We start from the raw sequence: 14,472 nt of genomic DNA, 5'->3' as shown, positions 1-14,472 counted from the left end.
TAGGATGACATTAGACAACAGAACTGTTTGCGCTTTACTCTCATGTAAAATGAACCACTCTGGCCCAGCCCACAAATACACTCCTTCCAAAACAGTCATAAAGAATGCAAAGTCTGCAAGAAATTTGTACAATAACTCACTAAAAGAGTAAAGAAAAGCAATATGAAATAAAAATAATGTGGAATGAAAATAAAATGTAAAGACAAGCAATGTTAAATGAACAGAAAATATGCAAATAAGCCTTTAAATAAATGCTCTTCATATATACCCTTTTGTGTTTTCATTTGGGCTATAACACCTGTCTTAAAATGTAAGGGATACTGGAGCTTGGTTGGGGTGGTGGGACTGCTTGTTGGTGGGCGCCGAAAAATTTCCCTTATTTTCAAATCCAAAACTTGACAGGTATGACCATAGAACGTTCGTCAGCCAATCAGATTCAAGCATTCAACGGCCCCGTAGTATAATGATGAATGCGTTACACCAGATATGCATTAGCATACTGTAAGGATGAAGAGCATTTTCAGTAAGTGAAAAATAAAGAGTCACACCGATATTCACTTAGCCCAGCACTTCGTTGTATTGCTATTATTGATAGGACTTAGAAATCAAATGCAGCACACATGATTTAATTGAAGGCCACTAAATGTCTATCTAAAATTTTTATTATGATTTAATAGCAAGTGCTTATTTTGTGTAAAAAAAAAGAGCCATGCAGACACATGGAAGGTCTCAGTAGTTTAATTCAACAAAGATTCATTCTATTTCTCATATCATACTCCATACTCCACAGATATAAAGTGTTGCAAAACAGGTAGTGCTTTACACAGTAATATAACTTTATGGCTCTGCAAGCAAACATCAGAGAGTTTCATACTATAAATAAAATCCACAGACACAATCAACTCTCAAAATAAACCATAATTTAATTTCAATTTCAAAACCAGTGTTTCTACATTGTAATCAGATTCATAGTAAAGCTTCTAGCAGTTTTAGTTTGCTTGCTTACAGTGTAACAACTTCTAAAAGTTTGCACATTAACTCATTATTCTCTCTGTACACGTACAACTATTAAATTATTTTCTGATCTCATCTTCATTTCCAGTGCAGACAAACAAGACATTCATCTTCCGTTTATTTGACGGTAGAACGTGAAAAACAATTGCTTAACTAAATTTACGATTTCAGTGCATAGCAATTACATGAAATAATCCAAACGCTAATGGCCATCTGTGTACCTGCCACTACACATGAGGTCTCTGCATCATAAATGCTGGTGTCGACGTCTATATGGAAACAAGGTTGATGTCTCAGAAAATCACAGTTCACCCTTCTTATATTTACACTATTTGAGTGAGCAGCTAAAGCGAAGCTCCTACACTGATTATTTGATGCATCACAGTAAGTGGAAGCGTCTAGACTGTGGGCTTTTCTCTCTCACTGCCCACACCAGATTTTTTTCAGATCTTCTATTTGTGCAAATGTGATTTTGATGACAATTGTTTTCTAAAGGGACCAACTGAGGCACACGAAAACCAGCACATGAAGCATAAGAAGGTAGCCCATGAATATGTAGCGTGACTTCCCCCTGGATGGCAGTAGTTTGGAACAGCAGAATATGCTCCTTCCTTTGAACCAACGCTGGCACAAGTGAACACCACTCTTCATCTAAAAAAAAAAAATAATTATAATAATACCATATCAAAATTTAGGCACCTTTAAAACTGATATTAAGCATTACTACAGCATGTGAGTTCACTTGTAGGCAAAAATGTGAAAGTTACTGTAGCTTCAAATTCAGGAATTTCAGTTGCAAGAAAGAGTTTGTGAACCCTTCTGGATTTCTGCAATGATTACTCATAAGCAGGGCTGTCGATTTAATGCATTTAATTAATTAGTTATGGTAAAAGTAATGCATTAAAACTATTAACGCATTTAACACACCCTCACCAGACCTACCTATGTCATCTTACATTTGGTAACAAACGTGCAGGAAAACAACTCTCTGCATGATGTAGCCTATAGAATGCAGTTATACGCCCCTAAAATCCAAGATGTAGGGGCAAAGATTTTCGTCTTATATTATAGCAGTAATATCACATGAGTAATGAGTACAATATCACAAGAGTGCTGTTTACCGATTTTATACAACATGATATGTGTGTTGGAGCAGGGTTGGAACTAAACTCAGCAGGGCTGCATTTACTCAACCTCATGTCATCTCAAACCTGTATGACTTTCTTCCAGTGACGACATCATTTTACATTTTTAGGGTGAACTATCCCTTTAATAACCCTTTAAAAACCATTAATCTCATGGGATTACCTATGTGATTACAATTTGACTGTAAATGCATTCATGCTTCCTCTGAGCTGCAGTACACAGCCTGTAAATATATATTTAAATACAGATTGGCCATTGTAGCCTAAATAATTATGCATAATTTCTATTGAATCAAATAAAATATTTATTTCTAAGGCCAATTTGATGCATTTCTGCTTTTACACAATGACTTTAAATTGACTTTTGTGGGTAATTTCTTAGCCAAATTTGATGAGAGATTCAATTGCAAATAACTTGATTATTCACCACATTATGTAATTTAATTAGAGTAACCATTTTAATTGCTTATAACAGCCCTAATCATTATGAAGTCTCATCTTCATCTAAAATCAAAATGAAAACCAAATACTTTCTGACTACTGAACACACAAACAGTTGAACTTTTCAATGAAGACAAAGAATGATCACTCACAGGGTGGGTTCGAAAGTTAGTGAATCTCTTGATTTTCTCTCTCTCTTTAAATTGCAACTGTAATTCTTTTAAGAATGAACAAGCTGACCACTTTGAATAGGTTTTAATGGTGTTAATAGCTGGGGGCAACGACTGGAAGCTTCATTTATACATTAATTTATACATGAAGTACCTTGTGCATGAACAGGTGCCGGCTTGGGCGAAGAACAAGATCTTCATACTGTTCCTCGTCTCTTTCTAGCTGAATACTAAAGTCCCTTTGAGAATGCCGTAACTGGTTTGACTCCATGCTGAAACACACACACACACACACACACACACACACACACTACAGTGAATATGGAATGGTGCACAAAATACTAGCAAAGTTGGTATCAGCAGTACTAAATGGAGTCTTCAAGCAGTGAGGATGATTTTGTTAAGGAGCAGCGGGAATATCACGGGCGATTCAAAGTTTACTTCAGGATGTCAGTGGCTCAGTTTGATGCTTTGCTAGCGACACCAGAGCCACATATTAAAAAGAAGACCACCAATTTCTGTGAACTCAGTGTGCAAGGATCTTTACAGTGCTTTGTGCTGCGAGATGAAGTGAATGAACTTGACAATCGCCATTCTGGATTTTGGCTTGTGCGGCGGCTCTGAATTGTCAAAACACCTCTCAAAATGCTTGCTATGGATGCGAAAATGCAGAAAATCGAACCCGATCAGAATTTTTTTTTTTAATGACAGACGGACATTTCGGAGGCAGTGTGTAAACGTGATTGACATATCGTGAGGTCATATTTATTTTTCAATGTGCGAAATTTCGGACTCGCAATGGCGTTAACTTTTCTGTCTTTAGCTCCACTGAGGAGCACAGAACACTATTTAGAGTCCCAGCCTCAGAGGAGACGAGAGCAGTGGAAATTTTGATTTACTTGTATATTAACTGTATATTACGCTGCTGCCACACAGATCACTTCTTTCCCAGCTAACTCGTGTGTGTTTGACAGTTTAAGACATGAAAGAGAACTTAGTTTAGTACTCACCTGCCGTGTGACAGCCGCTTTCTGTGCGCGAGTTTCGGGTGTATATCAGAAGTTTAATATAAACTAAGATGGTTTAAAATACATGATTTCAGCATGATAGACACGATAATCAAAACCAAACAGATGTGTTTTTAGCAGAGTATCTGAGGTACGAACTGTAAAGGCACAGAAGAGACAGACGGCAGTGCGTAAGTGTTTTAATACTCATTCTTAGCTCTGTTGTTTAAATTAATTCCTTGCTGCTAGGAAAGAATAGTTCGTTTCCTACCTATTTCTATTCTGCTTTTTCGTTGTGGTTTATATTTTTGATTGCACTTACTGATCATTATAATAACTGCCCTTTAGCTTAAACTCCTTTCCTGCACTTGAGTGCAAAGTGTTAGTTTCGATTTGAGCCATTGCCCTGCGATTGGCTGGTGGTTGTGCTAATTAAAAGCGACCACAGCGACTGTAAAAACTATTTAAACTGTTCGGGCACTGTTAGACCCCGGGAGAAGGCGATTAGTCACCAGAAGAGACAGACGGCAGTGCGTAAGTGTTTTAATACTCATTCTTAGCTCTGTTGTTTAAATTAATTATTTGCTGCTAGGAAAGAATAGTTTGTTTCCTACCTATTTCTATTCTGCTTTTTCGTTGTGGTTTATATTTTTGATTGCACTAACTGATCATTATAATAACTGCCCTTTAGCTTAAACTCCTTTCCTGCACTTAAGTGCGAAGTGTTAGTTTCGATTTGAGCCATTGCCCTGCGATTGGCTGGTGGTTGTGCTAATTAAAAGCGACCACAGCTTTTTTTCACTCTAGACTGTGTATTTGTTTGAGGTGTGTGCGCTGACGCGGAAGCGTCTGCGGAAGCGTTCAGCCGTCGTGTTCAGCCTCCTCGTGTGAAGACCGAGGAGTGTAAAGACCTGCGACTTTTTCCTGTGCGACTTGAACCGAGCAACGACACCGAGCTACACACTTAAGTATCTTTTTTCCTTCCTCACTCTGCTCTCCTATCCTCTTTCCTTCTACCTCTATCATGTGTCTCCAAAACATTCCGGTTCTCTCTCAGCCACGCTCTAACATCACCGCAGACGGCAACGTAATCCTGCTAACCCACGCCCTATCTCTACATCTTCCACTACACCTCTGGCTTTCTCTGTGGGTCTCTGGAATTGTCAGTCAGCCGTCAACAAAGCTGACTTCATTTCTGCCTTTTCTTTAAAATCCACTCTCAGCATCTTGGGCTTGACTGAGACCTGGATTCGTCCAGAAGACTCAGCAACCCCAGCTGCTCTCTCTACTAATTTCTCTTTCTCTCATACTTGGCGTCAAGTTGGTCGGGTGGGGTACTGGCCTGCTCGTTTCACACAATTGGAAATACTCAACCCACTCTACCCTTTGCAATTACAACTCATTTGAATGTCATGCCATTACTGTATCAGCTCGATAAAACTCCAGATTGTGGTAATCTACCGTCCCCTGGACAAATTCTAGCCACCTTCCTAGAGGAGCTGGACGGGTTGTTGTCCTCTTTGTGGAGGATGGCATTCCACTCTTAGTCTTTGGTGATTTCAACATTCACCTAGACAAGCCTTATGCTACAGACTTCCACTCGCTCCTAGCTTCATTTGATCTCAATCGCCTTACCACTACTACTAGCACGCACAAATCAGGCAACCAACTTGATTTAATTTACACACGCAATTGTACTGCAGATAACATTCTGGTACAACCGCTACATATCTCAGACCATTTCTTCATTACATTTACACTACATTTTGCTACCCGTGTGCCACCAACCCCCCTACCGGTTACTTTTAGACGAAACCTGCGCTCCCTTTCTCCTTCCCATCTTTCCTCTGTAGTATCCTCCTCTCTTCCCTCACCTACCCATTTCTCATCTCTGGATGTAAACGCAGCTACTGAAACTTTATGCTCTACCTTAACTTCTTGTCTAGACGACATTTGTCCTCTCTCCTCTAGGTCAGCACGGACTGCCCCTTCTAACCCCTGGTTATCTGATGTTCTTCGTGAACATCGGACTAAACTCAGAGCGGCAGAGAGAAAATGGCACAAATCAAACAACCCGTCGGACCTGAGTAGGTATCAGTCTCTGCTCTCATCTTTCTCTGCTGATGTCCACACTGCCAAATCCTCACATTTCCACAACAAGATCAACAGCGCTCCAGACATGCGTAATCTCTTCAGAACATTTAATTCTCTCCTCTGTCCCCTCCACCACCTCCCACCACTTCTATTACAGCTGATGACTTTGCTACTTTTTTTACAGACAAAACTAGATCGATCAGTGATCAGTTCTCACCTCCACGCACACAGGACCCCCAACCAACCACATCCACTGCTAAACCTCCCATTTTCTCCTTCTGTCCCCTGACGGAGGCTGAAGTATCCAAACTTCTCCTCTCCAACCATCCTACAACATGTCCTCTTGACCCAATCCCTCGCACCTTCTGCAAGCAATCTCTCCCACGCCTACCGACACTCACACACATCATCAACACATCCCTCCTCACAGGCATCTTCCCCACTGCGTTCAAGCAGGCTCGGTAACCCCACTGCTCAAAAACCTACATTAAACACTTCTCTTATAGAAAACTATAGACCTGTCTCTCTCCTTCCATTCATAGCGAAAACACTTGAACGTGTTGTCTTCAACCAGGTCTCATTGTTTCTTTCACAGAACAACAAACTGGACGCTAAACAGTCAGGTTTCAGGAGTGGCCATTCAACTGAGACTGCACTTCTCTCGGTCACTGAAGCCCTGCGAATTGCAAAAGCCCATTCCAAATCATCAGTCCTCATTCTGCTGGATCTATCTGCCGCGTTTGACACTGTCAATCATCAGATACTCCTCTCCACTCTCTCATCACTGGGCATCGCTGGAATTCCACTTCGCTGGTTTGAATCCTATCTCACTGGTAGGTCTTTCAGGGTGGCCTGGGAAGGGGAGGTATCCAAAGCACATACACTGGTCACTGGGGTTCCTCAGGGATCGGTTCTTGGACCCTCCTCTTCTCCACATACACTACATCACTGGGTCCCATCATACAGGCACATGGATTCTCCTACCACTGCTATGCTGATGACACACAGCTCTATCTCTCCTTTCAACCAGATGATCCAACGGTAGCTGCAAGGATCTCAGGTTGCCTGGCAGACATCTCGGCATGGATGAAAGAACATCACCTCCAGCTCAACCTGGCAAAGACTGAGCTTCTTGTCTTTCCTGCCGCTCCAACTCTACAGCATGACATCACGATCCAGTTAGGTTCATCAACAATTACCCCATCAACTTCGGTCAGAAATCTTGGTGTAATCTTTGATGACCAGCTGACCTTCAAAGACCACATTGCAAAGACTGCTCGATCTTGCAGGTTTGCACTACACAACATCAGAAAGATCAGGCCCTTTCTGACGGAGCATGCTGCACAACTTCTTGTCCAGGCCCTTGTCATTTCTAGGCTGGACTACTGCAATGCTCTTCTGGCTGGACTTCCATCAAACACAGTCAAACCTCTACAAATGATTCAGAATGCGGCGGCACGACTGGTCTTCAAGGAACCCAAAAGAGCCCATGTTACACCTCTCTTTATCTCATTGCATTGGCTACCAATCGCAGCTCGCATCAAGTTCAAGACACTGATGCTTGCTCATAGAACAACCACAGGCTCAGCACCCGCCTACATGCACTCACTATTAAGAATCTACATCCCTCCAGAAGTCTGAGATCTGCTAGTGAGCGACGCCTCGTGGTACCATCACAAAGAGGCTCAAAATCACTCTGCAGAACATTCTCGTTCACCATTCCTGGCTGGTGGAATGATCTTCCCACCCATATTCGGAGTACTGGATCCCTGTCAATCTTCAAGCAACAGCTGAAAACTCATCTCTTTCGACACTACTTGACTTCAACCTACACATAAAAAAAAAAAAAAAAAAATCTTTCTCCTTACTTATTCCTTCCCTTGCTAGCTTGTACTTATTTAAACAATGCCTGAGACTTGGTGTTACAAGCACTTCCTTTGTCGGATTGCCTCTTCAAGATGAATCGCTTCATGTGTTCCCCAAATTGTAAGTCGCTTTGGATAAAAGCGTCTGCAAAATGACTAAATGTAAATGTAAATGTAAGTTAGCGGCACAGACTCTTTAAAATACGTCCATGAGTTTTACACACTAGTCTGTTATTGTGACGTCCCTAAACATGACGCGGCACAAAACGAAAAGTGATTCAAAATGGCCAAGGTTTCTAGACCTTCTGCCGTCAGTCTGAAGGTCTGGCTATATGAGACTAGGGCAGCCCCATCACATTGCCTTAGACAAGACCGGCACCGTTAAGGACTTCCCAGTAATTAAGTGTAAAGATACAGCAGCCATTAAGTGTTCATGAACATATTGAAGACTTTGAACCCTGATTACTTGACAGACTATCACGAGTATGGGTAGTGGTGTCAAGGCTATGATTTCTAATCTGACATCACAAAATGTCAGACACCAATCTGACAACACAAAATGAAAAAGCAATAGAAAGGGTGAATAAGAAATGCTTGAGGTTTAAAAGTCCTACCAAGCAGCACTGTGTGATCTCAAGAGTGTCTGTTTCATATGCCATGGGATGCTCTTGAAATACTATGATCTTTTCAGAAGCTGCAGAACAACATGGGTTACAGGGGAAAGCTGGATTTGATTTGATTCTCTACAAAGTACAACAGGATGTCCAAACGCTAAAGGGATAGAGGGTTTCATTCTTTCCAATCTCACATGCTAGGAGAAGCATTGTGATTAAATAGCTTTTTATTTGATAGCGTCTGGTAAAAGCACTTCTATTTCATTTCCAGTTTACAGAGAAAGTAGGCTTCCCTATTGAGCTGTTCCAGAATGTTAAGCCGCTCATGCTGATTTATGCAAGAATGGGTTGGATGCTCCAAGGCCCTGCTCCCTAACAAGATCATAAGCATATTGTGCTAACATTTTACAGGTATTATTTGCTCATTCTCCAGCTTCAGTGGACTTTAGTGCACACCGCTTGTTCTGTGATTTATATTATGAGCTTTTAAAAAAGTGATTTATTAAACGAACTTTTCTTTTGTACCTCTTAACTTTCTGTTCTGTTAACCGCATGGCTTCCTCGGCAACCTCTCTCCTTGATTTCTCCGCCTCGAATCTGGAGTTTAACTGAGACAGATGAAACTCTGCCTCAGCCAGCCTGGACAAAACATTTAAGAGAGTATCACACAAAAAGCTTACAACATGAGTCATCTACAAACATTGTCTGTCTGTCAAACCTCATCCTGAGATCTCCACTATCTGATCCACTTGGGTTAAAATCGGCATTGATTGGTTCCTGAGGGGCTCCTGGTGGGACTTCTGTGTAGACTGAACCCTGTTGAGAAATTAACAAACTTAAACATATATAAGACTTGATCATTTCAAGGCCCTATCATATCAGTTCCTTTTTCAGGGCCAAGCAGCAGTTCTTTCTGTCAGATTTCTTCTTATTCTTCATCTGGCTGGGTGTGTATGTCAACATATGCTAAAAATGATGAAACTTTTACATATCAAATTTATCGCTGGACTGTTTAAAGGTTAAAATGATGAAAAGTTAACAACATTGAGCCAAAACAAGAAATGAGGCAACACTTGTGTGTGTATATATATATATATATATATATATATATATATAAAATGGAAACTGGTAGGCTTCATAGAGGAAGCATTACCTGAGTATACATTGTCAAGTTTGTTGAGTGCTACCATTTCAATTAAAGCACGAAAAAGTCATGTGATTACTGAACCACTGCACTGCAGCACCAATAAATGAATAAATAAATCAGAATCAGTTTTTTTTACCACTGACTTTTGAACCATTTATGATACTCATAAAATCAGATACAAGGAAGAAACCTTCCTATTTGGCACATTATGAAAATTGTAATTTTAAAATGCATCAACAAGACTGAAACGATGCAGTTCAGTGAGTTATTTGAAAACGTAAATTTTTACCTATATGACAAGTTACATTTATTGATCAGCTGATATTAATCGTCTTCAATTAGATACTTACAATAACAATGTTCATTATAGAACGTAAAGAATCAAAAATCATACATATCAATATTCAGCTAACGCCACAATTGCCAACAACATCACATCCAGTCACACTGTAAGGATCTGTCATTCATGATATCTTTTAGCCAACAACCCAGTGACAAAAAAATATGGAAGTTCAAATGGAAAGGCACCAAAACTTTACTGGACAAACTGGAATGGTTAGACTCCACCTTTACAGAAAGACAAACTCACCTGTGTGTGTGAATACTGGTTTTGAAATTGTCTTTCCTGCCAATAGCAGCGATTCTGGAGCTCACTAACAGTCTGCTGTGTGTCTCTGAGCAACTTGGAAACGGTGCTTAACTGGGAGGACACCCCTTCCTTTTCCTCAATTGCCTGTTGCAACTAGTAGATATACAAGGATAATAATACATGCAAAGATATAAATGAAAACAATTCATGGCAGTAAATATAACACTTTCTTTTGCTTTCCAGATGAAACATTTGGATGCGTACCTTGATGTTGAGTTGTTGGAGGTTAAAATCCCTTTGCTGGATCTCTTGCTGGCAGTGCTGCAGATGGCTATGCAACTGGACCCAGTGTTCTGTAGACGCATCTTTTCCCAGCAAAGCCATGGACTCCTTTAGAAAGTTTTTGTAAAACAAGAAAAGTTTGAGTGCTAAAACCAAATTAGCCAAAATCTCCCTGAAAAACTAAAATGTTTCTGCATCATCATTCACCGCCCTAAAAATATGTACTCTTTTTGTGAAGAAAAAAAGTACATGCTTTTGTGTGTAGGCAAGATTTGAAACATAATACCTCTTTAACGGATCACTTTGTCACACAGTTAAGTGTATCTATCTAGGTATTTAGCACTAACCAGGATATGGTGTTTCTCTCTTTCCATTGTCTTGTCTTCTTCCACTTTGCTGGATTGCCACTTGTGATGTTGTAGCTGGTCCTGAATTCTCTGAATCTGATCATTGGAATTTCTGCAGATCTCTTCCTTTTCCAAGACCAATTTACAGATCTCTTCTTCCTTTAATGATTTTTCATTGATAACTTTAAGCAACTCTTGTTTGGTCAAATCATATTCCTCTTGAAGTTTCTTGTATTGTACATCCAGTTTCTGCATTTGTGACTGAGCAGCAAACGTGACTTGTTCCTTCTCAGTTTGTGTTTCCCTGAGTTGTGTGATCTCTGAGGTTAATCGCTCTATTTGACAGGTTAGTTGTGAAACTGTGTTTTCCAGTTCTGATGCACTACCTTGCAAGTGCAGACACTTTTCCTTCTCATGCATCAATAAAGAATCCTTTTCATTAATGATGCTGATGAGATGGTTATTTTTTTCTTGTAAGCTCTTTAACTCTCCTTGAAATTGAGCAATTTCGTTCATTTCTAAGTTCAGTCTGGCTTCACATGATTCTGATTGTGCCATTAACGTCTTTTTAACCAGAGAAAACTCTTTATCTTTATTTAACAGCAAACTATCTTTTTCTTGCAAAGCTGTCTGCAAATTCTGAACTTCTTCATGTAGCTCAGAGATCACTGTTATTTTCTGGGTGATTTGGCTTTCACTTTCCAACAGTTTGACTTGCATCTTATTTACAGACATCTCCTGTGTTCTGAAAACTTCCTCTTTCCCTTGCAGATTAAGTTGTAAAGCTTCAAGCTGAGAGTGTTTGGATTGTAACTTTTCTGCCAAAGATGCCAGTTCGACTATTTTACTTTCCAATTCATTTCGTAGGCATGTGGTCATCTCTTGTTGTCTAAATATTTCTACCATTGAATTCTTCAGTTCAGATTTAATTATAATGTTTTGGTCATTCATTGCCTGGAAATTATCTTGATATTCCACAACCTCTATTTGTTTCTGTCTGAGCTCCTCGTTTAATCTTACATTTTCTGCTAAATGCTCCTCTAAAGTGCCTTTTAAATGTGCATTATCAGATTCAAGCTTCACAATATTTTCATTCATAATACCAAGCTGACTAGTTAGTGAAAGCACAGACTCATTTCTTCTGTACAATTCCTCTGAGTGATTGTGGCATTCAAGATTTTTCTCTCTTAAAGTGCTTTCTTTCACTTCCAAGGTCTGGTTCAGTCTGGAACACTCCATTTTCAGAGAACTCATCTCTTGTTGAAGGGTAAAAACAAGTTCTCTTTCATGACTAAGTTCGTTTTGTAGCAAACGACATGAATTTGATTCTTTCTGCAGCAGTGTGTCTTTCTCCGTCAGACCTGATTTATGATTATTAGCTTGTTTTTGAAGAATAGAGAGACTATCTTGTAATTGCTTGAGTTGATGCTGATAAGCTTCCATTTGTGTACGTTGGTCTGCTAAGGTCTTTTCTTTTTCAAAAACAATATGTTTGTATTGAAGTACTTGAGAAGTATTGGATTCAAGTTCTCTGCTAAGATGATATACTACTTCTTTGGTCTCACCGAGACATTTTGAGAGGGCTGCACATTCTAAAGACTTCTCCTGCAAGGTCTCAACTCCAGACTGCAGTTTCTTTTCTATATTTTTGTGCTCCTCTACTTGCAAAAGCAAATCTTCCTTTTGTTTAAGCAAGCCTTCTATGATTTTACGGTTTTCCACATCTTGGGTTTCAAAAATTAGGATCTTGTTTTGTAGATTCTCCCTCTCCTTAGTTGTTTCTGTGAGTGACTTCACCTGTTCATTTGTTTGTTTCTGAAGGTACGTATTCTGTTCATCAAGACTAGCAATTTTAGAAGCAAGTTTTTCATTTTCTTCAAGTGTTTTTGCAACCTTGTTATTCATTTCAGAAACAACTTGGGCTAGTGTAAGCACTTCTTTTTGTTTCTCTTCAAACATTTCTTGTAATTGTTGATTTTGCCTGCTCAATGTCTCATGGAGTCTAACAACGCCATCTTTTTCTAAAAAAATATTAGCCATTGACTGTTTGTTTTGCTCAAGTTCTTTGTTCAATTCATTTCCTTTGAGTGTTAGCGCTTCCTTATCTCTTTGCAAGTGTTCTATTGTTTTAACACTTTCTGAAAGCTGCTGTTCAACTTCAGATATTTTGCTTGCCAGTCTTTTCTTTTCTTCCGAACCATCAGAGAGGGACTGGACGCTAGCCTCAATTTCCCTTTTCAATTGACAATTGTCATTAGTGAGACTTTCGACTTGTAAAAGCAAGTTGTAATTCTGATCTTGCACAGCTTGCATTTGCTCCTTAGCATTATCCAGGTGCTGCTTTTGTCTTGCAAGCTCTCCCATAGTCTGCTCAAGCGATTCCTGAAGTTCCTGATTGTTATTATTCGTCGATTTAATACTCTCGATTTTATCAGACAAGTCTTTCTCAAGGTTTTCTTTGGCTTCATTTTGAATCTTAAGTTCTTTGTTAAATCTATCTCTCTCAGCTACTGTCTCCTCTTGAACGATCTTCAGCTTATCCTCCAATACAGATATTGTCTTTGACTTATCTTGGACATCTTGCTTAAGCTTTTCTTGACATTCAACCTGCTCCTCAAGTTTTCTAGAGAACATTAAAAGCTCACTTTTATATTTGCTGACTTCAGCAAGCAACTTATTACGTTCATCCAGGAAAGAGTCTTTTTCATGCACTTGATCTCTATCCAATAGCTGGTCTTTGAGATTCTTATTCATCTTCTGTATTTCCATGCGGAGATCCTGAATTGTTTTCTTGTCCTCTTCTGTTTGCTTTGTTATTTCTATAATTTCATTACTCTTTGACTCACCATCTTTTTTCGATACTTTTAGATCAGTTTCAGTTCTCTTCAACTGTTCAATCAGCTGAGGTATAACGACATTAAAGAACTGTTGATCAGAAAGCTGTGGGTCTCTAAAGATTTGAACATCCTGTTCAATTTTAGTCAGCACATTCTCTTTGAACTTCATTTCCTGTTTTAGTTCGTGAATTTGCTCTGAATATTCTGATATACTGGATGTTAGTGCCAATATATCTTTGTCCTTATCAGTGATGACATCTTGAAGTCTATCTATTTCACGCTCACAGCTCTGCAAGTCATGAACCAGTTGTGCTCTTTCTTCCAGATGAGCAGTGTTGAGTCTGTCAAGATCATCGTTTGTTTGAACCAGATCATTCTGTAATGATTCTACAGTTGTCTCTTGTTTCTGGACCTGAAACAAGAAAATGGAATGTCAACTTAATCAAATAAATAAATAATATATTTTGTCAATGTAATTGTGAAAAAAAAAAAAAAAGTGAAATGGGAGCCAGTGAACAATCATGTCTGTAAGATGTTACCTTGTCTTTCAGCACACTGAGTTTGAGTGTCAGATCTGCAACAGTTGCTTTCATCTCTGAGTTTTCCTTCTCAAAGGTGCTGCATGTCTTTGTAACTCCAGCCAGCTGCATGGGAAGGTAGTCTCAATTACTCGGATGTGATTCAATAAATCACATATACTGTATGTCATTTTTTTAAATATGTGACACTGTTCTTGATTCTTGGGTCTGGACTAAACTGTTTAAAAAACTAAAATGGATACTGAATGCAAAAAGCTCTAAAATGCTTGTAAAAATCACAAACCCACATTCATATTTATTACGTTATTTACATTCGCTTGAGTGGTGAAGAGGTGTTATATTTGGACACAGGCACAATTTTTATTATTTTAGCTGCTGACC

The 14,472-nt window shown here is 39.3% G+C and overlaps 1 protein-coding gene and 1 long non-coding RNA gene across 9 annotated transcripts in view; one reads left to right on the top strand and one right to left on the bottom strand.

Moving 5' to 3' along the window:
- Positions 1–722: 722 nt before the first annotated feature.
- The window catches only part of si:ch211-220f16.2 (golgin subfamily A member 4), a 40,822-nt gene continuing 27,072 nt past the window's right edge, over positions 723–14,472 (bottom strand). For all 8 annotated transcript variants that reach the window (XM_058750718.1, XM_058750722.1, XM_058750723.1 and 5 more), the window contains 8 exons: positions 14,092–14,196; positions 10,716–13,964; positions 10,351–10,476; positions 10,087–10,239; positions 9,069–9,166; positions 8,876–8,989; positions 2,925–3,042; positions 723–1,665 (listed from right to left, as the gene is read on the bottom strand). In XM_058750718.1, coding sequence (XP_058606701.1) covers positions 1,504–1,665; positions 2,925–3,042; positions 8,876–8,989; positions 9,069–9,166; positions 10,087–10,239; positions 10,351–10,476; positions 10,716–13,964; positions 14,092–14,196 — 4,125 coding nt within the window. In that variant the 3' untranslated portion in view covers positions 723–1,503. The remainder of the gene's footprint in view (positions 1,666–2,924; positions 3,043–8,875; positions 8,990–9,068; positions 9,167–10,086; positions 10,240–10,350; positions 10,477–10,715; positions 13,965–14,091; positions 14,197–14,472) is intronic.
- On the top strand, positions 5,292–7,455 carry LOC131524017 (uncharacterized). The gene is made up of 3 exons (XR_009266905.1): positions 5,292–5,864; positions 6,467–6,704; positions 6,902–7,455. It is a non-coding gene; the product is annotated as an uncharacterized LOC131524017 (long non-coding RNA).

The sequence above is a fragment of the Onychostoma macrolepis genome, chromosome 18, assembly GCF_012432095.1.
Source record: "Onychostoma macrolepis isolate SWU-2019 chromosome 18, ASM1243209v1, whole genome shotgun sequence".
Classification (NCBI taxonomy): Eukaryota; Metazoa; Chordata; class Actinopteri; order Cypriniformes; family Cyprinidae; genus Onychostoma; species Onychostoma macrolepis.
This window is presented reverse-complemented; position numbering and strand designations above follow the sequence as displayed.